We start from the raw sequence: 26,841 nt of genomic DNA, 5'->3' as shown, positions 1-26,841 counted from the left end.
CCGTGTATTGTGTGGTGTGGCCCAAAGATTTCTTTTTTAAAAATGCAGATCTGCACTGGGAGATCCGGGCTGGTTTTCTAATCAGGCAAAGGGGATGCCCCTGACCTCACTCAGAGTCCCCAGAGTCTAAATTGCCATTCCCAGTCTGCAGATACTGGTGTGGTGTGTTTGCAGGGAGCAGATAGAAAAAAAAAGTTTACAAAGAAAGAAAGGAACGGAGGGGCAGGAGAGAGGGAGAAAGCGGAGGGGGCGGCTGGCGCCGTGAGTGGTCCCTGCCCCCAGCCGCCCCCCACCAGGCCCAGCGTGGTCTCATCTTCCTTGTTGACCCCCTCAAGTCTGTTCAGGTTCATCTGAGCAGATTAAAGAAGTGGAGGATGTCGGGAATAGTATTTTACATTGACGATTTTTTTTTCACTCTTCCAAACAGGCGTTGATGGTTTACCTGGAGACGCTGGACCTCCTGGGAATCCGGGTCGCCAAGGCTTCAACGGCTTACCTGGCAACCCCGGTCCACCTGGCCAGAAGGTGCGTATCGAGCATTCCCCGGACTGCTGTCCGCATCGCTGTGATGAACTGGGCACATCAATCGTAGGCTGCTGGTCTCACGGGGTGTGTTGGGGCAGCACGTTTCATGTGACATAGCATCAGCCAGGAAATACCCAGCGACACGGGGCAGCACACAGCCCTGAGTTGTTGCGGAGGAGTCATTTGTTCCCACCTCGCGTCTGTGCTGTTGCCCGTGTGCGTCCTGGGTCTCCATGTGCAACGCGTGTCCTGTCGGGAGTGGAGGAGGAAAGCAACCTGAAGCCCCCGGGAGGGTGGGCGGCAGCCTCTCTCAGCTTCCGTCACATGGACACTTGGGTCCAGTCATTCGTCGTGCCGGGGACTGCCCTGAGCACTGCAGGGTCCTTAGGAGCCTCCTCCGTGGCCCGAGCCACAGACAGCAAAAGAGCTCCCCCGAGTGCACGCCCAGGTCTGACAGCCCACGACCCTCGGCTCGGAGGGTCACTGGCTTCTCTGTGCTTCGGGTCTCCAGGGCGAGCCTGGAATCGGTCTGCCGGGACTTAAAGGCCTGCCTGGGATACCGGGCATCCCCGGCACCCCCGGGGAGAAGGGAAACATCGGAGGACCGGGAGTTCCTGGAGAGCACGGTGCCATCGGCCCCCCCGGCCTCCAGGGGCTCAGAGGTAACGTCTACGGGCACATCCAGCTAGTGGCAGGGAAGGGGTCTGCTTCTTGTGTGGGCTCAGAGCCCCTGCTAGGTCCCAGTAAATGTTTGTGGAAGGAATGATGACAGCCCTGGGCGACGTCCCGGCACCTGGGGTGATGGGTGGTGCTTCTGACATGGCCGTGTCCCTGTGTGATGTGGTCACTGTTTCTTCCCCATCCAGGTGACCCGGGACCTCCTGGATTGCAAGGCCCCAAAGGAGCTCCGGGAGTCCCCGGAATCGGCCCCCCTGGAGCAATGGGCCCCCCCGGAGGACAGGGACCCCCAGGGTCATCAGGTGATACTGCGTTCTTCCAGAATGCCCCTTCCCTAACTCACAATCTGTGGCTCAAAGGGGAGTCAGTTCTTCTGTGGATACAGGTGTGATGGCTCAGATGGTAAAGAATCCATCTATAAAGCCAGAGACCTAAGTTTGATCCCTGGGTCAGGAAGATCCCCTGGAGAAGCGATAAGGCAGCCCACTCCAGTATTCTTGCCTGGATAATTCCATGGACAGAGGAGCCTGGTGGGCTTCAGTCCACGGGGTCGCAAAGAGTTGGATAGGACTGAGCGACTCACACACATACATACACAAAGTCACGGATGCCATTCTCTTCCTCTCTCTGAACTTGGTTTATGTGCCAAAGACACTTTCCCTTTATTGTACATTCAGTACCTTTTTTATTTAATTCAGGAGGATCGGCGCCTCTGTTTGATCCTTCCACAGGAGGGGTAGTGAGTCATGGGTAACACACAGGAGTCCGTGTCTGGAAGCTGCCTCTGCCTTTATAACCATCGTCAAGTGAGACAGGGGTGGTGGGTGGCACAGGACAGCCAGGGAGAGCCGCACGGGGGATGCTGGGCTGAGTCTCCCCGCCGCGGAGGGGCCATGGAGGGGCCTGCTGCCGATGCCCCGCGGGCAGGGGGGCTTTGTCTTGGGACAATGCGTGCCCAGCAGTGGCCCCACACACCACCGTCTGAGGAGGGGGAGTAGCTCCACGCCCCCCACCCTGACGTGGCCACAGCCACAGGCCTTCTGCAGAAAGTCACGGGCGCACGGGCTCCAGGGCAGTGCCAGACACCCCGCCAGTCCTGCCAACACCCCTTCTCTTCCCCGTTTCAGGCCCCCCCGGAGTGAAAGGAGAGAAAGGCTTCCCCGGCTTCCCAGGCCTGGACATGCCGGGCCCCAAAGGAGACAAAGGGTCCCAGGGGCTCCCCGGCCTGACGGGGCAGTCGGGGCTGCCTGGCCTTCCTGGACAGCAGGGCACCCCCGGCCAGCCCGGCTTTCCAGGTGAGTGACTCTGAGCTCCACCCACGTGGGCCTGGGGAGGTGCCTCCCGGCTCTAGTTCACGACCCTCGTTCGGCCTCTGCCACCAACGTTCACGGTCCTTCTGTCCGGCCACAGGTCCCAAGGGAGAGATGGGCGTCATGGGGACCCCGGGGCAGCCCGGCTCGCCAGGACCAGCAGGCGTGCCAGGATTGCCGGGGGCCAAAGGTAAGGAGCGGTGACCACGGAAGAACTTGTGTTATATATGTCTGGGCCCCAGTGCCTTGTGGGAAATTCTCTAATTGTAGTTGTAGTTCATCCCAAGAAACCTGGGAAAGGACAAGGTCAAGTAAAGGGTCCAGAAGTCCCCCTTGTGTAACCCATGGTTCGTGGGGGTTACGGAATGTGCCCCACCAAAAAGTCAGGGAGAAGACAGGTTTTGGGGTATTGTTTGTTGGCACCGTTGAGTTTTTTTTAGAAATGGTGGAATCTTCAATCATGCAAGGTCAAAGGAACTGAGCCCTTAGAGTCAAAGTAGCAAAGAGAGCAAGTTTACAAGTCTTAATTTTTATTTCGTATCATGACATTTGGTCCAAAATAATGTTCTGTTTTGTTTTTTTAAACAAAAAAAAAAATTGACTTTGAACCTTAGACATAAAAGTGGTGATTTGTGTAGTTGAGTGGGAGAGTTCCCCTTCCGTTACTTCACACAGAGTTGAGGGACCACTATGAACTGGAGTCATGAGGCGATTTAGGAAGGAGAGAAAAATGTCATTTGTTTAAATTAAGAGCGGAAGTCTCATCTGTTGGAAGTATTAGCAAGTAATGAATTCTAGAAATGGCTTTATTGTTCGTTTGCCTGGTATCACCTTCTTGTGGGTAATGTGGACACTGGTCCTTGAGTGCCGTTTTTGGAGAGGCTGTTTGTTCTTTATTCTTCGTTGGTTGGGTCTACTGGCCAGAAAGAACCGCGCGCTTGTCACTGCCCGGGGCCCTTGGCCGCAAGTCACTCGGTGCCCCCTCTCTTTCTGCAGGGGACCACGGCTTCCCTGGCTCTTCGGGACCCAGGGGAGACCCTGGCTTCAAGGGTGACAAAGGCGACGTGGGGCTCCCTGGCAAGCCAGGCTCCATGGATAAGGTGGACATGGGCAGCATGAAGGGCGAGAAGGGAGACCAAGGCGAGAAAGGTATCTTGGAGGAGGTTCACCTGTGGAGCGGGGAGGGGGTCAGATGAGCTACTCAGTTCTTCCTGCGTGATGACTGACCCACCTGTGTTTCTACGACTTGCTTTAAGTAGACTTGCATCGTTATTATTTTTTTTTTTCCTGTGTTGCACAGGACAAACTGGTCCGACCGGTGATAAAGGATCCCGGGGAGACCCGGGAACGCCAGGTGTGCCTGGAAAGGATGGTCAGGCAGGACACCCCGGGCAGCCAGGTACGGTGGGAAGTCCGAGGTTGCCTGCACGGCGGGGGCTCGTGCCGGGAGGTGTTACCTGGTGCTCTTCGTGGCTGTTGACCTGTTGGGTTTTTGTCTTTATGATCCCAGGACCTAAAGGTGATCCCGGTGTGAGCGGGATCCCAGGCGCTCCAGGACTTCCTGGCCCCAAAGGATCCACTGGTGGAATGGGCCTACCAGGTACGTGGGGCTTAGGAAAGGGGGCTTCTTCCAGACGCGCCTGTGGCACCTGTCGGGCTGCTGGGGCGAGGCTTGGGTGAGGCCCACTGCCTGAGGGCGTAATCCAGGGAGACGTGTCTTTTACATAAACTCACATCTTCATGTGAGACTTCTTGTCTAGGGAGGGCGGGCATTTGGCTGACCCTATGTCCCTGGCTTAAAAAAAAACAGACAAAAGCCCTCCCAATCTAACAAGATGGACATGGGTGGTAGGCTGGGGACTTTCTCCAGGTGTGTCTATTTGGATCCATCGAAACGGCGATTAATTCTCCACTCAGTTTTCTCAGCACCAGAGGCTCCTGCTCTCCCGACATTAGCTCAGAAGACTCTTCTGGGCCCTCTGCCCCGGTGCTGAGCCGGCTTCCACGCTTTGCCATCAGCATTTGCTGCAGTGACAACTAGTACAGAGGAGGCAGGAGACAGAAAGCTGAGAGCCGAGGGGCGCGGACGGTCTGGGTGCCAAGGCGTCTCAGAATCTCCTGGAGCCACAAGACAGGCCAGCAGGCCTGTCTCACGGCTCCTCCCGAGGCCTCTGCGGGGTGCACTGTCACTTTATTTAAGATATAAACGTCCAGCTGCTGTGGGCACCTGTTTATAAGTTAGTTTGACTGCCCACATCAGTCTGGAAGCAGGGACAGTTCTGTTCTCCATGACCTGCGTCATGCCCCCTCTGATTCATTTGGATAATGAAGTTTGATTACAGAATAAAGGACGTGGAAGCCGCTTTATGCTGTTGGAAAAGTAGGCATGGGCTGAGCAGTTAACGTATTCCTTTTCCCTTTGTAATGTGGCTGTCTTTAAAAGACAGGAAGGCTGTTTTCTAGGGTCCTTCTCCACGGCGGGATGACTGGCACCTTCCTGGATGACGCACAGCCCGAGAAACGAGGGATGTGTGTTTCTCCGCCTCCTTGACTGGCTGTTGAAGTGCGTTCTTATTTGTAATACTAGCACCGGCTAACCAGACATTCTGCCTCCATTGTGTGTTTCTAGGAATGCCAGGACCAAAAGGTGTGGCTGGCATCCCCGGCCCGCAGGGCATTCCTGGCTTACCTGGAGACAAGGGGGCAAAAGGAGAGAAAGGGCAGGCGGGTCTGCCTGGCATTGGGATTCCAGGACGGCCCGGAGACAAGGTAACTGCATCCTGCACGGAAGCCCCTCCCACCTGTCTGCAGAAGCCCCACCCACCCGTCTCTGGCAGACCCTCCCATCAGTCTCTGCGGAAGCCCCTCCCACCCACCTCTACGGAAGTCCCTCCCACCTGTCTGCAGAAGCCCCACCCACCCGCCTCTGGCAGCCCCTCCCACCAGTCTGCGGAAGCCCCTCCCACCCACCTCTACGGAAGTCCCTCCCACCTGTCTGCAGAAGCCCCACCCACCCGCCTCTGGCAGCCCCTCCCACCAGTCTGCGGAAGCCCCTCCCACCCACCTCTACGGAAGTCCCTCCCACCTGTCTGCAGAAGCCCCACCCACCCGTCTCTGGAAGCCCCTCCCACCCATTCCCACAGTACCGCCTCCCACCTGTCTCCCTCCCTCACCAAAGGCTGCCAGGGAGTGTGTAGTGAATGAATCCTAATGGAACAGTCTCCCTGCCTCCCCCAAGGAGGACCCGAGACTTGCTGAGAGCGGAGCAGCAAGTCATCACGGGGCGAAGCGAAGGAGGAACCGGAGAAGCAGAACAGGCGGCTGCTTTTTGCCACTGGGTTTCTGGCTCTTCCTCCGTTTCTAGAGTGGGCTTCGATTCCCCCTTTAGAAAGCCAGAAGTGGAGTTCTGCCAGGCAGGAGTCGTTGCAGCCGCGTGTATACAGGCGGTCGTCCCGCGCCCACGTGTATACAGGCGGTCTTCCCCACATCCACGTGTATACAGGTGGTCCTCCCGCGCCCACGTGTATACAGGCAGTCTCTGCGTCCACGTGTGTACGGGTGGTGGTTGTTGCACCACGTGAATACAGACGGTAGTCCCTGCACCCACATGTATAGGGCTGTAGTCCCTGCGCCCACGTCTATACAGGAGGCGCCTCCAGACCCGTGCCTACTTTCCCAACAGCATTAACGGGCCCAATCTACACCCACAGGGAGACCAGGGCTTATCAGGATTTCCGGGAAGCCCTGGCGAGAAGGGAGAGAAAGGAAGCACTGGGATCCCAGGAATGCCCGGGTCGCCAGGTCCCAAAGGCTCCCCGGGCAGTGTCGGCTATCCGGGTAAGTGGGCCAGCCTCCTCCCGAGCTCGGGGTCCAGGTGGCAAAGAGAAAGTCATGGTCACGGGAACTGGGTGTTCCGGTTTTTCTTTAGGAAGCCCTGGGTTGCCTGGAGAGAAAGGTGACAAAGGCCTCCCGGGACTGGATGGCATTCCTGGCATCAAAGGAGAAGCAGGTAGAGACCACATTTCAGGACACATGGGGGCCCGTGGAGGGAGGTCACGGGACCTCAGGCTGGGTGGCCTCTGGATGACCTGTGGAATCACACCTCCTCCTCCAGTTGAATAGACTGTGTCTGGGATCTTCCAGGGTCTTCCAAGGTCTTCACACCAGTTAGACTGGAACTGGTTTTAGAAACAAGTTTTCCTGCTTGGCACGATGAATGGATACTCTTTGTCTCCACTCACTCCAGCTTCTGGGGGTCAGCACGCAGTGGTCCCTGCTGAAGGGGATTCAGGAGCAACTTGCAGGAAGCTGGGCCTGCTCAGGGGGTGGGAACGGCTCCCCAGAAGCATGTTGGGAACGGTGGTGCATTTTCCACGCAGACCAGGGTGCTGACCAGTCTGACTGTTCTCTTTGAGGTCTTCCTGGGAAGCCTGGCCCCACGGGCCCAGCCGGCCAGAAAGGGGAGCCTGGCAGCGATGGAATTCCAGGGTCGGTGGGAGAGAAGGGCGAGCCAGGTACGTTGGGTGTCCGTTGCCTTTCAGAGTGAGGCTGTGCCCTGGAGCGCACATCTCCCAGAGCTTTCCATTCCTCGCTGAGTGACCGGGGCCCGGTGTAAAATGGCACCTACGTTGTTTCATCCTTACGTCTGTGGGACAGTGATGTGGACACCTGGGCAGTGTGGGATGAGAGAAGGGGAGAGGCAGTGTTCATTTATTCCACAGATACTTCTGGGCACCTGCCCTTCAAATGGCCTGAGCTCTTGTGGTGAGTGAAAGAGATACACAGAAAGCCCAGACTGTGGCTTTCTCTGCCTGGCCTTTCTCCCTTTAGACAGATGGTCCTGGGGATAGCTGCTGCCCCCTGAATCTGCTTCTCTCACTGATGGGGACCTGGCAACTTGGGCAAAAAGTGCAAGCTGTGAGCTCCAGTGATGACAATCACACACGCAATAATATTCGTATATATTGAGTTATAATACTCATGTAGACTGAGTTGGCCAAAGAGTTCATTTAGATTTTTCTGTTACATCTTATGGAAAAACCCAAATGAAACTTTTAGCCAACCCAAAAGCAGGAGGGTAACACTCAGTGTGAAACAGGTGACCCCTGGTCATGGGGATGGAGGGAGGGATGCAGAGCTGGGAAGGGGTGGTCAGAGGCCCCCTTACTGCTGGCGCTGGCCTCCTTCTACAACTCATGTTTTCATTCTATGAGCCTTATGTTTGTATTATGTACGTTCATTTTCCTATAAAAATAATTCATTAAAAGTGCCACCATACCTACTTCCCTCCTTTGGACCTTCCCTCACACGCTTTATGCACATTTGTGGGCTCCCTGCTGTCTGCTGGCCCACCTGGCTCTCTGCATCACGTTTGAGAATAGCTGTTGGTTGGATGGTCATCTGAGAGAAGCCAATTTGTGAGTCTCCAGACAGTAATGGGAAATTAGCACCCATTTGTACAAGTTGTTTCTACTAAATGCTGTAGTGGTTCTGAGCTCAGAGGTACTGGGGAAAGCGTACTACATTATACACACCCAGTCAAGGGTGTCTTAGAACAACTGTAGCAATATAGTTTTACTTGCAAAGTGCAGGGATTTCTCTGTGTTCTGCAAATTGTGTGTGGTTTTGGCACCAAGAGTGGATGTTGCTTTGTGCTGTCCCTGCAGCTGGGCTGCTTTAGGAGAGGTGAACGTGGCTTCTGACCTTTATCTCGTAGGTCTGCCTGGAAGAGGACTCCCAGGGTTTCCAGGGAGCAAAGGAGAGAAAGGTAACACATTTGCCAAATCTGTTTTTCCTTTTCAGCGAACCTCTGGTACACACAGCACCCTCAGAGCAGGGCGGGCAGATACAGGGAAGCCCCTGGACCTAGGGTGGTGACAGATTAGGGTCTGGGACCGTAGGCAGGACCTTTCTGCTGGTGTGTGACAAGCCAGCGTGCGATGTGCCGTGTCTTGGATTCATACTCGTGATGTGGGGGCATGTGGGAGGGATCCCAAGGAGGGCCCCGTGATCCTTCTAGACGGTGACCCTGTTTCCTTCCCTTCTTCTTTTTCCTTAATAACCTTAAGACAGTCCTAGAATTTTGTCATTTTTTGACAAGTTTGGTGTAATACGTTTAAAACTAAACATGCAGCTTTTTTCCTAGAAGTTCTGACTTAGAAATTTTATTTAAAAAACAGCTTTATTGAGGTGTCACTGGCATGTAATAAACTGCATATATTTAAAGTGTACAATTTGATAAATCTTGATATATGCGTACACATCCATGAAAATACCAGCAGGTTCAAGATGTGAACACACCACCGCCCCAGAGGTTCCCCGGGCTGCCTTGTCAGCCCCCTTCTGCCCCTTTCTGCCCCCTCCACCCCACTGCACCCCAAGTAACCGTTGGTCTGCTTTCTGGTGCTGTCGACTAGCTTGTATTATCTAGAATTTTACGCAAATGGAGTCCTACACCATGTACGTTTCAGCCTGACTTCTTTAACTCGCATAATGAGTCTGAGAGTCCCCGGTGCCATAGTTCCACTATTGTGTCCATCCTTCAGTCTCCTTGCTGAGTCGAGCTCCTTGGGATGGATATAACACCATTTGTTTCTTCATTCGCCTGTGGATGGGACAAGCCCTTAATTTCAGCAGTGCCGTACCTTGCCGGCTTGTCTCCACATATATGCAAGTGCCTTTGCCGTAGACCATGTGCTTTAAAGAGCATAAGGAATGATGGCAGCTTCTTGGTATCCTAAGCTTTCCTTTTTCAGGTGGGCTGTGGTGGGAGTCTAGACCGTTTTTCAGTAAAAAGGAGAGAGAAGGGCCCCCGGCTCTGGTTTCCTCCTGGGCCTTCCGGAGGCTCCCCGCTCCTCCTTGGTGCACTGGGTCTCTCTTCTTCCCTGCATTTCACCACCATCTCAACTGTCTTTACTGTTCAGGTTCAAAGGGCGATGTGGGCTTCCCAGGATTAGCCGGGAGCCCAGGAATTCCTGGATCCAAAGGAGAACAAGGCTTCATGGGTCCCCCGGGACCACAGGGACAGCCGGGATTGCCAGGGACCCCAGGCCACGCGGTAGAGGGGCCCAAAGGAGACCGCGGCCCGCAAGGACAACCCGGCCTGCCAGGTAAGGATGTTTCAGGAGCTCAGCGCTGGGGCCGAAAGAGAGACACACCGCACGCGGGTGTAACGCGGATAATCAGAGTCTTGAATGAGCCTTCTGTTGAGAAGTTGGCAGCTTTTTTTTACCCCTTGAAACTGCTGAAGACTTTGGGCTGCTGTCTCTCGGGCCTCTGTTGGTGCTTTTCCCATGTCCTTTCTGTCGGGGAACTTAGTATGCACGACCGGGAGCTGGGGGAGGGAGGCAGGACGTCACAGGAAGGGCTGGACCACGAGGGCCACGTGCAGTGGGGTTTAAAACCGGTGTGACCTCTGTCCCCCTGCACGGTGGGGCTGCAGGGCGACTCGGTCGCCTCTGAGCCCAGGGCCCGCGGGACACTGACTCTGAGTCTGGCTGTTTGAAGCAGCGTGTACTGCCTGTTGAGAGTCTTCCCTCCAGGACTCGGGGTCTTCAGGGCTCATGCTGCTTTAATGTGATATTGCCTTGGGCAGTTGGGGGCACTTGGGTGGCATCGTGACAAGCACAGTCTAATGCCACTTGTACATCAGACCATCCTCCAACCTCAAGTATGTGTCTTCTGTGTCTTCCACTAGGGCACCCGGGACCCATGGGGCCTCCAGGCCTCCCCGGACTCGATGGGCTGAAAGGTGACAAGGGGAACCCAGGCTGGCCGGGCACTCCGGGAGCGCCAGGGCCCAAGGGAGACCCAGGATTCCAGGGCATGCCGGTGAGTTGTCCAATGACAGGTCCTGTTTTTGGAAAGGATCAAAATACAATACTTTGTGTGTGTGTGTATGTGTGTATCCACATGCATTACATGTATGTTATACTCCCAGAGCCTCTCTAAATCAGTCCCTTCTCTCTGGCAAGTAATCACGGTAGGCAGCTGTTAACAACAGTTCTTACAATCTAGTTTTACATGAACCATCAGACGTGAAATGTTACAATACTGGAAATTACAGTTCAATGCCTGGCTTAAAAACCTATGGACAAATGATACAAAAAGAAAGCCTCGGTAACACAGAAATATAACACTCTATTCCTAGTGCCATTTTCAGTGTCTGTGTCCATGAGTGCACATGTGCATTATATGTATGTTGTTGTTCAGTTGCTAAGTCGTGTCTGACTCTTTGCGACCCTGTGGACTGCAGGCCCCTCTGTCCTTCCCTATTCCCAGAGTTTGCTGAGATTCATGTCCATTGAGTCAGTGATGCCATCCAACCATCTCATCCTCTGCCACCCTCTTCTTCTTTTGCCTTCAATCTTTCCCAGCACTGGGGTCTTTTCCAAGGAGTCAGCTCTTTGCATCAGCTGGCCAAAGTTTTGGAGCTTCAGCTTCGGCATCAGTCCTTCCAATGGATATTGAGGGTTGATTTCCTTTAGGACTGACTGGTTTAATCTCCTTGCTGTCCAAGGGACTCTCAAGAGTCTTCTCCAGCTCCACAATTTGATAGCATCAGTTTTTTGGCTCTCTTTATGGTCCAGCTCTCACATCCATATGTGACTACTGGATTATATGTATACATATCTACAAATACTTGTTCGTGTTATTTTGGTTACCTTGTTAAAATAAAGCAAAGAAATAAATATAAGTAAGAAACAACACAACTTTTTATATTTTGTGAAAGGAACAACTATGTTGAAATATCCAGAAATTAAGGTAATATTTTAAAAATACAAGAACATCACTATATTGTAAAGGAAAATGATCCTTCTTTAGTTTTTTAACATTCCTCTCCCCATATTTAGAAGCTCTTTTAAGACAAGATATAAAGTCAGTTCTAAAGAAGAATCACTATGGTTGAGTGTTGGGAGGAAGGTTTTCCAGGAAGGTTCTTTGGTGTTGAGATGTTGCCGTGACAGATGTTTAGGGAGTTTCGATTCTGTTCACGGCATCGTGTTGTGTGGTGGGGACAGTGGGATGTCAGATTCACACCTGCTCCTGGAACTGACCACATAGATGGACAGCAGAAGGGACAGAGTGAATGAATGAGTGTTGCCATTTCCAGCGTCCTGATTTAAGCATGCACAAGTTTTGTCATTCTTCCTACATCTTTAATAAACCACGAGGCCCCCATTTGTTCACAAAGCCACTTTCAGAACACAGAGGGGCTGTCTTGGCTTCCCCACTGCCACCTACTTGAGAGACTTACGTCCCTTGAGCAGTTCCCGATTGACGTTCTCTTGTGTGTCTAGGGCATTGGCGGCTCTCCAGGAATCACAGGAGCCAAGGGTGATATGGGACTTCCAGGAGTTCCAGGGTTTCAAGGTAAGACATAAGGCGATGCTGCTTGAAGACACGTTTCCCTGCCACTGGAGCTCCAACCCTGGCGCTGCCTGCTGATAGATTGGCATGACCAGGACGAGATTCTGTCCTCTTCACATTAAAATGCCCTTTCTGGATGGCAGCCCCATTCATAGACTCTCATGCTTGGGTGTATAAAGACATCCTGATTTCCTTCCAAAGAACCAGTGGATCCCTGGCACCTCGATGAGAAATCATGGGGGATTTGGGCCATTCATTAATTTTTTAAGCAAATATTTATTGGGTGCCTACCAGCTTCTGGGCAATGTGATTTTAACTGAAGAATCAGGTACATGTGAGTGAAAGGTGAATAAAACAAGTTCTCAGCTTGCAGGCATCTTGAGGTCTAACTGGGGACACGTGGGAACCGGATCGTTACCAAAAGCAGAGTCGCATGCCCCTCCGCTGGTTGTGACTGTTTTAGGGTTTGCTACGTGTTTGGAAAAATGTGTCTTCTGGGGTTTCAGAAAGGAGAGTTTCATCAAAAGTTTTATGTAGCTGAGTACAAGGAGTGCTCTTTTCTTCCAGGAGCGTAAATTAGAAACGTGCTCACTGTGTGTGTGTGTGTATGTGCATGTGTACATGTGTGTGCATGTGTAATGTATGCATGTGTGTTTGTAGGCATGTCTATGTATGTGTATGCAGTACACATGAGGGTGTGTGTAAATGTTTGTGTATATATGTATATACCGGGTTGGCTAAAAGTTCATTCAGGTTTTAATGAGGTTTTGTAGAATAAGCCTGAATGAACCTCTTGGCCAACCCGACACTTGCGTGTGTTCACACACATGCGCACACGGATATCTTTTGGAATTTTGTGCCAAGACGATATGTTCTACTTTCCTCCAGGTCAGAAAGGCCTCCCCGGCCTGCAGGGAGTTAAAGGTGACCAAGGAGACCAAGGCTTCCCGGGAACTAAAGGTAAGGGGATGTGGTCGTCAGGAAACAGCGACCAGCAACGCTCAGGCCGCTATTGGGGTTGTTGCTGTGTGTGGCTAGTCTAGTGGACGTGTCTACCTGCGATCTGTCCCGAAAGCCAGGTTGGTTCCATATGTGTGTGAGGTCGATCCAGCAAAGAGGGGATGAGGGACTCAAGACTCACAGACTGTCACAGGCTCTGAGGGCAGACGGAAATCAGCTGTGAAAGCAAGGAGTGAAACTCGGCTTGCACGAGCAGGCTGGACAGCACGGAGCCCTTCATAGAAAAGGGCCTGCCCTGGCTTCTCCACGGGGAACGGGGCGTGCCCAGCGGCTCCAGAGATGCGGCTGGTCTGGGAAGGAGATGATCTCCATCCTGCCCTGGCCTCCACGGGCCAGAGCTCATTTCTAGGGCTGCGTTTCGTTTTGAAGACCATGTCTTGATAGAGGGAGTTAGTAACCATAATGCACAGAGATGTGGATGATTAGGGGAAAAAATAAACAGAGAAATGTGTGAGGAGTGAGAGAAGGGAGAGAGGGGAGGCTGTGGAAGACCCGAAACGCCTCATGATTGCGCCCCGTGTTTCAGGACCCGTTCAGGCAGCAGGAGGGTTACCTTCAGTTCAGTCAGTTCAGTCGCTCAGTCGTGTCTGACTCTTTGCGACCCCCTGGACTGCAGCACACCGGGCCTCCCTGTCCATCACCAACTCCCGGACTTTGCTCACACTCATGTCCATTGAGCCGGTGATGCCATCCAACCATCTCATCCTCTGTCGTCCCTTTCTCCCCCCGCCATCAATCTTTCTCAGCATCCATGAATAGTATGAAGAGGGTTATGTTCAGTCATCATTAAAAAATTAAGACCAGTGGCTCTGGTGTGCATTCAGGCAGGTTTCAGAAAAAAGATGAGGGCAAACATCCTAATTTCACGTGTCGGGGCTCCCCAGGTGGGAGGCGAGGCCCTCGGAGGGTTGAGCTTCATGGCAGGGAAGGTCTGTCAGGGCGTCCAGAGAGGAGTGGACAGTTGACACTGAGTCTCTTCCCGTCCCGAGGATGCAGGATTTTAGGTTAGATAATGGAGATGAGCAGATCCGTGTCTTGTGAGCGTCTGTTGACTTGTGTGTTTGATCGGGATTCTCCTTTTGAGAATGACTGCCTTTGGTTGGGTTTCATGTCAGATGCCGTTTCTGCCCCGAGTGCTGACGGTGAAATTGACCTGTGGCCGCCTTGATTCCCACAGGTCTTCCCGGCCCCCCAGGTCCCCCAGGTCCATTTGACATCATCAAGGGGGAACCAGGGCTCCCTGGGCCTGAGGGCCCCGCAGGTCTGAAAGGGCTTCAGGGACCTCCAGGCCCGAAAGGACAGCAAGGTAAGAATAAGCTGGCTGGGCAGTCAAGGGGGCGTGGGGTCAGGAGGGGGCTGACGTGGGCAAGCTTTCCTCTTTACCCACGTGTCTCGGGTCAGTCTCTGGGTGGTGACTATGTAAACTCCTATTTGAAGATGACTTTCTTATCTTCCTTTAATGTATATCAAAACCACGTGAAGTTTTCAAAGGGGCCTAAAAAAAGCCAGAAGGTCTTCCCTGGTGACTTGGTGGTAAAGAACCTGCCTGCCGACTCAGGAGATGCGAGTTCGATCCCTGGGTTTGGAAGTTCCCCTGGAGGAGGAAATGGCAGCCCACTCCAGTACTCTTGCCTGGGAAATCCTGTGGACAGAGGAGCCTGCTGGGCTGCAGTCCACGGGGTCGCAGAGTCAGGCGTGACTGGGTGACTGTGTACGTGCACACACATGAAAAAAGACCAGAATGAAACACGGGGAAGCTGGGGGAACATACAGCTCAGCCTTGTTGTGTTCACTTAGAACGGCGTGGGTGAAGGCGGAGGAGAACCACCTCTCCCGGCCATGAGGTGGGGGGCGGCAGGGCGCAGTGGCCCAGAGTCACCCCGGGAATTGGTGCTCTCCACGGTGGCCCAGAGGCTCTGCCCGACTGGCCGGAATCTGTGCAAATCCTTACGATTCCAGACACTGTAACCTAGACGCTTTCTGCTTCTTGGAGCTAAGCAGTCCCCACTTTAAAAGCTATTGTGGAGGGGCGGGAATGGAAAATAAAGAAAAAGGATAACAGTTAGAGTAGAAAGTGAACATCACGGAGATTCCAGGTTCAATGCCCCGAGAAAGCAGTGTACACGTGCAAACAGGAGAACCACCCTGTCAATAAGTCTGAAGCTTAAACGTTATCTGAGTCACCAGAATAAGGGCGAGGGGGAAACACTTGAGAAAATGAAAAAGCATCAAATCTCCCCGAGCCCCCACGTGCCTGCGTTTCCCCAAACTGCCTGCCAAACAGTGACAACAGAAACAGGGAGAAGCCGGGGAGAACCCCCAGCTCTGTGATGAGCAGACCCCGTGCAGGGGGTCGGTCTGGCAGTGACCTGTGCGGCGTGCGCGTCACTCTTCGGGCTTCTGGAGAAAGTTTCCCGCCTGTAGTCCCAGGCCCTGTGCTGGCATCTGCCGAGGCCAGAGAAGACATTTCCAAAGGGGAGGAGGAGGTGCAGCCCTTGGATGGCTCTCCACGAGCAGATCCTGACTTCTCTCTCCTCTCGCTCAGGTGTGACGGGGTCCGTGGGCTTACCTGGGCCCCCGGGTGAGCCCGGCTTCGACGGCGCCCCCGGCCAGAAGGGAGAGACCGGGCCCTTCGGCCCTCCTGGTAGGTGTGCTGTGCCTCCCAGCCCCACTGCCCCTTTGCTGCATCTTCCAGTTCGAAGCCTCAGGCCCGGGCACGCGAAAACCTGCAGAAGAACGCGTTTCTGGAAAGACTTCCAAAGGAGTCTGTTTCTTAGGAGAAACAGAATCTTACAGAGGGTCTGAGGGTTGTCATCACTCTTTTCTGGGTCGGGAGACAGATGTTGGTCAAAGCTCGGTGTCTTCCAGAGGTGGACGTGACTGAGAGAAGGCCGGTAGACGGCCCTGTACGTTTTCCTAAGGGTCTGTGGCTCAAATCGCCATTGCAGCAGCGGGCAAGGGGGAGCAGATAATGACGCCGTGTTGGCCAGAAGGCCGCTGGCTGCTCCGGGTTCAGGTTGAGCTGCTTCCCAAGAGGCAGGAACTCAGAGGTCCCATCACGGCCGAGAAGCCGGAGGCCGAAGGTGCTGCTGAGTGCTCGGAGGGTCCAGCCCAGCAGGGGGCCCTGGGACAGACTTGCAGGCCACATGGTCGCCCCCAGAGATGGGAAGACACCCTGCAAGGGAGCTTCCTTCCCGCCCTGTTTCTGCAGGCGGCCTGGGGCCACTAAGTCTGGGAAGCTACCTTCAGAGGAGGTTGTTTTAAAAATTCTATGATAATCCTCGCCCATAGGAGCCCCCAGTGCTGTAAGAATACAGATCACGTCATTTATTCCTGTATCCATGTTTTCACGTATTCCATTTATCATGGAACTGAGCTCTTTGAGCTTCTCTTTGCCCCAAGCATGGTGCTTGTAACCTGTCCGGAGGTGGGATGCAGAGAGGGGCGGCCGAGGCTGCAGGTCAGAGGCGGTGGCTGTCGGTGGCCGTGCCGAGTCTCGCCTGCGCATAACTAAGGAAGCGGCTTCTCTCCCGTCTTGCAGGTCCACGAGGCTTCCCGGGTCCGCCCGGCCCTGACGGGCTGCCGGGATCCATGGGTCCCCCGGGCACCCCATCCGTCGATCACGGCTTCCTCGTGACCCGGCACAGTCAGACAACAGACGACCCCCAGTGTCCTCCTGGGACCAAAATCCTCTACCACGGGTATTCTCTGCTCTACGTGCAAGGCAACGAGCGGGCGCACGGCCAGGACCTGGGTGAGGGCCCACAGATGTGTGAGGCCGTGCCGCGCTGCGTCTCCGCTGCTGGGTGGTGCTGGGCTGCGTTCCTCTCCTGTCCTGTGGTTCGGGGTGTCGCCACGACCTAGTGAAGGGGAAGAGCCCTGTTTCCCTCCATCCTTACCAAACGGCCATCCATCCAAAGGCCACCAGATTACTAATGGGGAGCCAGGCAATTGTAAAGGCTGACTCTCTAAAAAAGTTTAATAGAACTTTTGACCTCTTCCTCAAGTGATCAGATAGGATCAAGATTTCTGGAGTAAACACTCTACAGTTTGCATTACTCATCATAAAACAGAGCAGCTTTACTGTTGCTCTTTTTAAAAAATGTCCACGTTATCCTGTCCAAAATTCCTTTGCATATTCTAATCTCTGTCCTGTAAGTTTCGATGGACAGAGGATCGCGTGTTTGTCATCATTTTCTTGGTCCCCTCCGGATCTGCTCCTCCAAATTATATTTTAGTGTTGTGCACCTACCTCTAACTTTTATGGAGGTTGGGAACATGTAGAAAGACGGCTCTGCGTTTCATCAGAACCGTTGTTCAGTGAGTTACTCGGCTGTTGTAGAAGGAGCTGCACGTTAAATTCCTTCTGGAGTTCAGTCCAGGAAAAGGTTTCTCTCTCCTGATGAACCATTTTGTTTCCATTCAGCAAAACTTCCTGCAAATTCTTGGTAGTCTCCTATCGGCTTTTAATTTAACGCTCATTTCCAGTCGTAGTAGTGTGTTTATTTAGCTGTGTTTGTTTCCTCTTTTCTGTAATTTCAAACGTCTCTATTTCCATCTTAACGGACGTGTCGGGTGGATGTCTGCCTGTCTTTAATTTCAAGCGTGTTTGTTTCCATCTTCACGCGTGTGGCGCGTGGATGTGTGTCTGTGCTGGCTGGCCCTGGCAGCCTGCAGCGAGGCGGGCTGTCAGTGGTAAGCCGAGGCCCCGTCCCCACGCAGGCACGGCGGGCAGCTGCCTGCGGAAGTTCAGCACCATGCCCTTCCTCTTCTGTAACATCAACAACGTCTGCAACTTCGCCTCCCGCAACGACTACTCGTACTGGCTGTCCACCCCGGAGCCCATGCCCATGTCCATGGCGCCCATCACCGGGGACAACATCCGGCCCTTCATCAGCAGGTGAGTCCAGCCCGTCGCAGCAGACGCACCACCGAGGAAGGAGGGCCACCCGTCCTCAGGGCGGAGGTTATTCTTGTGTGTTTCCGTTTTCCCCCCAAACATTCAAATCATTGCCATTCTGTTTACTGATTGTGATACCTGAGCTTTGTGGTAGAAATCAGCCATGCAGAGGATTGGCTGTCAAAGTCAGTTATCCTCTCACAAATTTTAATGCAAACCCTGGGTGAGATAGAACATATACCTCGTGTGACTGGCGGGGGTGAGCACCTTCCCCGCCATGAGCAAGCAGTGTCTCTGGAATTCCCACAAATGTGGGAACATCTTCACTGCTTTCTTCTTTCTTAAATAAATCTCTCTGTGAGGAGTCTCTTAAGATATATATATATTTTGGAATCACTCCCCACCCCCATGAAATTTTAAAAAAATAATTTATTTTTGATCGTAGTAAAATACACATAATGTGAAATTTACCATCGTGACCATTTTAAAGTGTGCAGTTCAGTGGCCCTTAATGTAGGAAGTCAACTATGGGTGTGAGGGAATCCTCAAGAAATTGTAACACCTCAGACATAGAGTATGTCTGTGCCATATACATAAGAAGACTATACTGATATATTGTGTCCATTAGAACATGTGTATGTTCTAAGAATTTTCTTATTCTCCCCCACTACACCAGTTTTTGGGCCCTGAAGGTAATATTGTCCCCACTGAGAATGCATATGTTTGAGTGACTTCCCAAATTAAGTGCTTTCCACACTAATTAATGTCTGGGGTATGTTTTCAAGTCCCCCAGAATCTGCCTGGTAGGAAATAAAATGGGAAATTGGAATTATTATGACCGAAAAGTACACAGTTGTCTTATCTTTGCTTCTTTCCTTCTAATTAAAAAGTTGCTTCCTTAGCTGCACTCAGAAGTAATAGAACAGAGGCAAATGTATGAATTTGTTTCACTGAGAAGCTAGCCTTCTACACAAGAAGATAATGGAGGATAAAAGGAATGACAAGGCGGGACAAGTTTGCCTTAGCAGAGTGAGAAGGAGAAAGAACATAAGCTTTTCTGGGTTTCTTTTAGGGAAATAGCAGCTTCTGAACAGGAGGAGAGATGTGACAGTGCTGGCTGAGTGGTGTCTGCAGCCGGAAGTGGGGGCTGGGTGTATGGTGACCGCCTGGTCCCCAGATGGTCACTGCGGGCTTCGAGGGGGCCAGCCAGTTACAGGGTCTGAGGCTCCATCACATGGAAGGCTGGTCCAGATCAGTCTTCTTAAAAAGAACCTACCATGTGGACCTGGAGCAGAAAGGCTGGGAGATGCCCATGAGAAAAGTCAGGTTTTTGAAGGCCTTACATCCAACCGCTTTCTTTTGAGCCGTAAGAAAACTCACCTCCTGGACCTTAAAATGGGAGCTTCCCGAGAGGCCCCTCTCCAAACGCAGAGTCCTTCTGCCTGTCGGGGGTGCCTGTGGGCTGTTCTGCGTCGAGACGTTTCTTGCTCAGAACTGTCTCAGGTTCACGAGAATGAGAACTAACCACCTTTGTGTTTCTGTTTAGCTTTCCGTGGACTACAGGTAGATTGTGATTCTCGTTTTTGTTTCCTATTTACCGTCTTGGCAAACTTGACACTGACTTGGCTTGGCTGGGACGCGGGGGCTCTGGGATGGGTTAGGACGTCCCGGAAACCGGTCCGGGAGTCGACTGGGCCTGGGACTTGCTCTTCCCTGTGGGCCTGTCACCACGAGCTGTTTAAATGCCCCAGTGCCACCCGTTTCAGGGTGTTCACAGCTCCCTGTTAGCTGACCCACAGGCTCTGGGCCTGAAGAGACCTCAAAAGTCACATCCTTCACGTCACCACTCTGAAAGCGCGTGTATCTGCCTCCCCTCTTGTGATCACGCCACCTGTTCCTCCAGGGCACCCAGCGCCCATGTCACTTTAACTTGGCAGTTTCTGACAACCTCTCAAAACTCACAAGTTCTTTCCAAGGCCTTTCCTTTGGGGACGTCCTAAAGCTTAATTGTAGAAAATTAACAACACAAAATCTTTCCTCTCCAGCAGAAAGAGTAGCAAGTTTTCTGCTGTCATCCTGCCTCAATTTTCCAAGTACTTTCTGACTTTCTGCAAATGTGAGGCATCAAAAACTGTGGATTGTTTAACTGCTCTAGAGGACAGACCACTGGTCTGAGAGCAAGAACTGAGCTCAAATTCTGCCTTATGCACGCACTAGCTGTGGTCTCAGATTCTCATGAATAATACGGAGAATGAGACTGTATGAATTTCAAGGGATGACGCGGCTCGTTAAACCTGCGATTCTCTGTCCCATAACACCCACCTGACGGGGTCGAGACCACATCTCTGCAGCAGCTTGACTCCGCCAGCCCAGCAGAGGCCGACATGAGTCACCTTCCCCTGTGCTGTGTGTCTGCTCCCGGGCCTGGCAGGCAGATGGTGGCAGATGTGAAAGGCCAATTTCAGTAACTGTTGTTTAATTGAGCCCTTTAATTCATCTGCATTTGTGTGAATAAAATCGAAGTAGCACAACACACACGCAGACTCACACGCCCGGGAAAACCGAGTGACTCATTCAGGCCTGTTCCCAACTTCTCATCTATTTTTGTGCAAATGTTCCAGCCTAGCTAGGTGTGTTATTAGCATCATTTGTAGTCATCTATCAGCATTGTTAGCCCCGTGTTCATTTGTGACGTGAATGTAGTTACTGCTATTGTTCATTTATTTCTTTAACAAACCGTGATCCCCCCATCAGAGGGTCCCTTAGTATAGCAGGAGCCAGTCAGAACATTCTGGGTCCAGCCCCGGGCAGGTCTCCTCACTGGTCTGTTGGCTCCAGGTCTGGATGGTCTCTGGAAGGAGGCACATGTGGACCGCCGGCCCTGGGTTCGATATTTTTTCTCAGTTACTGTAATTCAGCAAATGTTCTTACATTGAAGATGATTCAGGGCTTAAAACAGATCGCCATGTTCCAGAAACACTGGCCCTTGAACTGCACCATCTCCTTTTTCTTGAGCATTCCGTGTGTTTGCTGAGGTCCGTGCTCATCGCTGAAACGCCGGAGGATGCTGCGGTACTCAGAGGAGACACAGACGTCTCCTGCGGCCCAGCTACTCTGGGAGACAGGCCCTCTTACAGCCTGGCTCCAGGTTGCCTTCCCCTTATGACAGAGCAGGTGGAGAGATGACAAGTCTTGAGTGAGGCTGGGAGTTTAATATTTTAACACCGAGGCAACTGTATCAAACCAGTGAGAGGCCCTGGGCCTCAGAGTCCAAGCAGGGGCACCTGCTCCATTTGATAAGATGTCACTGGACCGGCAAGGCTGGGGGCAGGGCTGGAGAGCTGGTGCTGGGGAGAGGTGAGCAGGTGGGGCTCCTTGCACGACTGAGGGTCTTGGCTCCGGTTCCCCGCAGGTGTGCTGTGTGTGAGGCTCCGGCCATGGTGATGGCCGTGCACAGCCAGACCATCCAGATTCCGCAGTGCCCCACTGGCTGGTCCTCGCTCTGGATCGGCTACTCCTTCGTGATGGTGAGTGTTTGCCCCAGAGCCACGCCCTTCACCTCCCCACCTCTCCTCTCTGGCTCCCGCCCTCACTGCTGGGATGCCCTGCGAAGCATCCCCAGGGGCCTGGCCATGGGGAGGTGTGGGTGCCCGTGTGTGTCCGCAGGAGGCAGAAGGGGCGGCTCTGCAGAGGGGAGCACCCCAATCCCCGCTGACTCATGGTCCCCTTTCCCCGCAGCACACCAGCGCCGGGGCTGAAGGCTCTGGCCAGGCCCTCGCCTCCCCCGGCTCCTGTCTGGAGGAGTTCAGAAGCGCCCCCTTCATCGAGTGCCACGGCCGCGGAACTTGCAATTACTACGCCAATGCTTACAGCTTTTGGCTCGCCACGATAGAGCGGAGCGAGATGTTCAAGTAAGTGGCTCTGGCCCCGCCCCCTCGGTGACTTTTCTTTTCAGTCAGCCGTGATCCACACCCGTGACCCGTGACCCGTGCAGAGTCCCAGAGACGGTTCTGCCGCAGTCCTTAGGGACAGTCCTTCTTCCACGTGGAAGAATGAATCTGTGAGTCTGTTGTATGCGGGTGCATGACCGAGACCGTTTTCAAAGGTTCGAGCTCATGTGACAGGCTTCATTCCTTCATTGCTGAAGAAGCATGAAAGAGGAAAGGTTGTTTTCCAAAGTGGATCCACGGCAGCATCATTAAAACAAATCATTTTAGACGTGGTACCTTTGATCAGCAGAGAGAGAACAAATAGCCCTGGTTTTCATGGTGTCTATAAGGCTGAACTAGACATATGTGTTGTGAGTCGCCAGTAACTGTTTTTTAGGCCTGCATGGAGGAAAATTAATTTCAGCACAAACTGCAGCCAAGATAGATAGGGAGGGACTTGTCTTTCTTTTCCTCTAACAAAATTTCCCCTTTAAAACAATGGTCTCGAGTGGCCACTGACCTCGAAGTCAGCCTGGAGCGGGGCCCAGTCCATCCTGGACATAAAGAGGCGTCTATGCTGTTCTTAGTACCTGCTGGAGCTGCCGCGGGACGCCGAGGGGTCTGAACAATTACTTACTGTTCTTTACCCCAAATAAGGACGTCTCAGCCTTGGAAATAAGCGCTTCTGTCTTTACCTTTTCGGAGAGCATTCTGCAGACCTCTGCTGTGACCCTGCCTCTTTCTAGCTTAGATCATAAGGGTGAAGCAGCATCTTCACTATTTGTAAATTTCCAAGCATCAGAAAAGAGCCAGGGGCCTTTCTCGTAGCTCACAGGACACTTTCTAGGCCGCTGGGAGCTTGTCGTCAGCTCTGGCTTGACCGTTAGCTACTGAGATGCGCACCAGCTCCTGAGGCTGCCCGGTATAGGCTAAACAGGTAACAGTGGGGTTTTTTTTTTCCCCCAAACCAGCAGCCTGGTACAATTAATTCAAATGTCTTCTTAAACAAGACTAGGTGAGGTCCCATGCATTTAAATAATTTGGGGGCACTAGGATTTTCACCAACTTTGCTAATGTAAACCACCTCAATTTTCGGACAAGGCACTCTTATTATTCAGGCTTTCCTGGTGATTCAGACGGTAAAGAATCCGCCTGCAATTCGGGAGAGCTGGGTTCGATCCCTGGGTTGGGAAGATCCCCTGGAGAAGGGAAAGGCTACCCACTCCAGTATCTTGGCCTGGAGAATCCCATGGACTATGCAGTCCATGGGGTCGCAAAGAGTCGGACACGCCCTTCAGATGTGTGTGTGTGAAGTGTTCCAGAGAAGAAGAGTATGTTTTTAGTCTGGGGGTGTTTATAATCGAGTTGAGAAAGCAGAAGTTTGATGCTGGCATTTGAGGAGGTGGTGGGGTGGGGGTGAGGAGGGGTGGGGGTATGTGGTGTGGCTGAGACTTTGGGCTCAGACTGACCTGGGTGGCTCTAGGCATGTTCTCACGCCCTGGGAATGGGATGCAAGTGATAACTCGCAGGCGTTGCCGGGGCCGCGGGATGTGCCCACAGGCAGGGCGGGGGCTGGTCCCCGGGGGTCTCCGGCGGCAGGCAGGCCCGTGCGGTGACCCGCCCGCGTGCTGCGTTTCAGGAAGCCCACGCCGTCCACGCTGAAGGCCGGGGAGCTGCGCACCCACGTCAGCCGCTGCCAAGTATGCATGCGGAGGACATAGCCGAGCCGGCCCGCAGCTGCGTCACAACATGGTGCTACCCCTCCTCCCCGTCCTCCCCCTCCTCCTCCTAACCGCAACGAGCTCTAGAAATATAGCCCGTGTACCTCACTGTCCATACGAAAACCGTAAGGTGCCTGATAGGGACCTGCCAGACTAACACCCCCTGCTTCGTTGGCCTCTGCTGCTGAAGGACGGCCACGTCCACGACGAGCTGCCTGTAGAGAAGCCCCCGGGGCGCTCCCGATGCAATAAAGAGCATGTCTGTCCTGAGTCCGTGCGCTCCTGTGTGACGCGAGACCCACCAGGAAACCAAAGGGTGCTAGGAGGGGTGGGGGCCTTCCATCCTGGGGGCGGCCCCTGGGCCTTCCCGTGTCCTGACAGATCCGTTCCACCCCCAGATGCGTGGTCTGCTGAGGTCACTGTCGAGCGGTCTCAGAACGCAGGTTCCCGTGGTCTGTCCAAGTACTAGCCGCGTGGAGCCGACGGCCGGGCCCTCCCGGTGGAAGGACGGGCCGGCAGCCCTGTCTTCCGACCGCCCCCTCCCTCCAAAGAAAAATGTCAGTCTCTGTGCTCCGTGAGGTACTGTGCAGCTGCTCTTGCAGAAATCACGGATTTCCTGTGGAATCAAGGTGGTCCCCAAAGTAGGCAGAAAGGAAATATATATATATTTTAGTAATTTATATAGATGTCAGCAATTAGGCAGGTCAAGCTGTAGTTTCATTTCCACTGTTAAAATAAAGCTTTCATAGTTTCTTCCTTTAAAAGCCTGTGTTGTCCTTTAACAGAGATTTTTTAAGCACTAGGGTATTGAATGTGAAACACCAGTTTTCATTGTTCACCTCGAAACCAAAAGTTGTGTATTGCCAAAGCCAAACCCAGGTTCACGGACGTGATGTCTGTTACAGGGAGACATGTCCTTTGAGCTTCTTGTTTTTCTTCTGTATGAAATATCTTCAGGGTTTTAAACACTAATCACAAACTGAATGACTTGACTTCAAAAGCAACAACCTTGAAAGGCCTTCATCTTAGGAGCACCCGCGTTCTGCGGCCTGGTGTGAGAAGCAGCTCTGTCCAAGCAGAATATCAGTGTCGTCACCTGTAGGCACATTCAGGCACTTCCTTGGGTTTTCGTGAGCTGTGTTCAGACTTCAGCAGGGGAGCAAATGGATTGCAGGGGAGCAGAATTGGACCACTGTGCCTGAAATGACATTTCACTCCAAGTCTCCAAAACGTTTTTAAGACTACTAAGGCCTTCTGTGTAATTCCTTTAAATGTGTATTTCTTAAAAATTCAAATTTGTAATAAAACTATTTGTATAAAAATTAAGCTTTTATTAATTTGTTGCTAGTTTTGCCACAGAAACCTCAAAGGAAGGTTTACTGCACAAGCCACTAATAAATTTGTAAGCTTTGCATACCTTAGATCATATTTATTTTGTAGTTCTTCCAAATGAGTCAAGGACTGGGTGTCATTTACAGAAATTACTACAAAGGAAAAAAAGTATGGTCTTCTCCTTAATCCCTCCCCCCTTCTCTCCCATCTGTCCATCTAGGCAGCCATCACCCACCCACCCACCCACCCATCCTTCCACCCATCCTCCCATCCTTCCATCCATCCTCCCATCCACCCACCCATCCTTCCATCCATCCTTCCATCCACCCACCCATCCTCCCATCCATCCTCCCATCCTACCATCCATCCTCCCATCCCTCCTCCCATCCACCCATCCATCCACCCATCCATCCTCCCATCCATCCTCCCATCCTTCCATCCATCCTCCCATCCTCCCACCCATCCTTCCATCCCTCCTCCCATCCATCCACCCATCCTTCCCTCTATCCTCCCATCCTTCCATCCCTCCTCCCATCCACCCACCCATCCTTCCATCCACCCATCCATCCCTCCTCCCATCCACCCATCCATCCACCCACCCATCCATCCTCCCACCCATCCTCCCATCCTTCCATCCATCCTCCCATCCACCCACCCATCCTTCCATCCACCCACCCATCCTTCCATCCACCCATCCATCCCTCCTCCCATCCACCCATCCATCCACCCACCCATCCATCCTCCCACCCATCCTCCCATCCTTCCATCCATCCTCCCATCCACCCACCCATCCTTCCATCCACCCACCCATCCTTCCATCCATCCTCCCATCCTCCCATCCCTCCTCCCATCCACCCATCCATCCACCCACCCATCCATCCTCCCACCATCCTCCCATCCTCCCATCCATCCTCCCATCCTCCCATCCATCCTCCCATCCATCCTCCCATCCATCCTCCCATCCATCCTCCCATCCTCCCATCCATCCTCCCATCCATCCTCCCATCCATCCTCCCATCCACCCACCCTGTCCATTCATCCATCCATCCTTCTCTGCATCCACCCATTCACCCTTCCATCACCCACGTCCTCATTCATATACTGTGTGCCTCCTGTTTACCAGAACCCAGGTTAGGTACAGGATAAATGAAAGTGAATAATATGAAGCCCTTAAAAAATGTTCTGTTAAAAAAAAACCTCACTGTGGAAGGAACCTGTCACTTGTCAAGTGTGTGAATTGAGGTTATAGATCTGAAAACTATAGTCTTACAATAGGTGGGAGTCGCGTTGAGGGTTGGGTTACAATTGAGGATCCTGAGAGTTGCCTGGAAGATGTTTCCATGAGGGATGAGATGAAGTGAGAAGTGTGCACTCTGAGCTTTGGGTCCAGGTTCATCTCCCATCCAGGCTGCAGGCGAGGCGGGGGGCGGTGTCCGTGCACAGACCCTCCTGGGAAGAGTGCGAGGGTCCCTTCCTCACTCTCCGAATCTTCCTGTCACTCCTTGTTCTAGGTCATTCTGAGGATACATCTCTGTTTGGCCTCCTTTTGACTTGCATGAGAACTTTCCCTGAGCTCAATTCACATGATGCAGAGAAAGCGTTTAGTTTGGTTAGATCTGAGGTTATTGCTCTGCGGTATTAGAAGGTGTTCCCCGGGTCCCTTTTGAGTACATGGGATTGTGTGACAATCAGGCCCCAGTCCTCTCATCCTCGTCAGCCTTCCAGACTTAAGGTGTTTTCAGGCAGTGCGTAAGTAGCGCTTTATCCTTTCCACCACTTTAGTTGTATCTGTCTGATTCCTCAGCCTCCCTGTTGGTTCGTTAGGAGGCAATGACGCACCCTGAGAAGGTGATCGTCAAGTGTTTGTGAAACCTGCTCTTGTTTCTTCAGATGCTCTCCTGAACCCCTGGGAGGGGCTGTGGTGTAACCCACATCTCCTGACAAGGTAAGATGTACACACAGGAAATACTGGATCATTAGGGGCTGCAGGACACCCGGTTTGCAATGATCGTCAAGCTCTGCAATCCACTCTTCTGCTTCCAAACCACACCCCATCA

At 52.8% G+C, this 26,841-nt stretch overlaps 1 protein-coding gene across 1 annotated transcript in view; it reads left to right on the top strand.

Annotated features, from left to right (window-relative positions):
* The window catches only part of COL4A1 (collagen type IV alpha 1 chain), a 132,239-nt gene extending 107,359 nt beyond the window's left edge, over positions 1-24,880 (top strand). The window contains exons 29-52 of the mRNA XM_061133260.1: positions 428-525; positions 1,037-1,187; positions 1,392-1,505; positions 2,331-2,498; positions 2,614-2,703; positions 3,510-3,662; positions 3,814-3,912; positions 4,024-4,113; positions 5,143-5,282; positions 6,224-6,350; positions 6,442-6,522; positions 6,929-7,027; positions 8,230-8,280; positions 9,437-9,622; positions 10,210-10,343; positions 11,813-11,885; positions 12,771-12,842; positions 14,080-14,208; positions 15,448-15,546; positions 16,444-16,656; positions 17,625-17,802; positions 21,215-21,329; positions 21,541-21,713; positions 23,371-24,880. Coding sequence (XP_060989243.1) covers positions 428-525; positions 1,037-1,187; positions 1,392-1,505; positions 2,331-2,498; positions 2,614-2,703; positions 3,510-3,662; positions 3,814-3,912; positions 4,024-4,113; positions 5,143-5,282; positions 6,224-6,350; positions 6,442-6,522; positions 6,929-7,027; positions 8,230-8,280; positions 9,437-9,622; positions 10,210-10,343; positions 11,813-11,885; positions 12,771-12,842; positions 14,080-14,208; positions 15,448-15,546; positions 16,444-16,656; positions 17,625-17,802; positions 21,215-21,329; positions 21,541-21,713; positions 23,371-23,452 — 2,915 coding nt within the window. The 3' untranslated portion in view covers positions 23,453-24,880. The remainder of the gene's footprint in view (positions 1-427; positions 526-1,036; positions 1,188-1,391; positions 1,506-2,330; positions 2,499-2,613; positions 2,704-3,509; positions 3,663-3,813; positions 3,913-4,023; positions 4,114-5,142; positions 5,283-6,223; positions 6,351-6,441; positions 6,523-6,928; positions 7,028-8,229; positions 8,281-9,436; positions 9,623-10,209; positions 10,344-11,812; positions 11,886-12,770; positions 12,843-14,079; positions 14,209-15,447; positions 15,547-16,443; positions 16,657-17,624; positions 17,803-21,214; positions 21,330-21,540; positions 21,714-23,370) is intronic.
* The last annotated feature ends 1,961 nt before the right edge of the window (positions 24,881-26,841 follow it).

The sequence above is a fragment of the Dama dama genome, chromosome 30 (genome assembly GCF_033118175.1).
Source record: "Dama dama isolate Ldn47 chromosome 30, ASM3311817v1, whole genome shotgun sequence".
Lineage (NCBI taxonomy): Eukaryota > Metazoa > Chordata > Mammalia > Artiodactyla > Cervidae > Dama > Dama dama.
The sequence above is the reverse complement of the archived record's forward strand: the minus strand, read 5'-3'. Positions and strand labels throughout refer to the sequence as shown.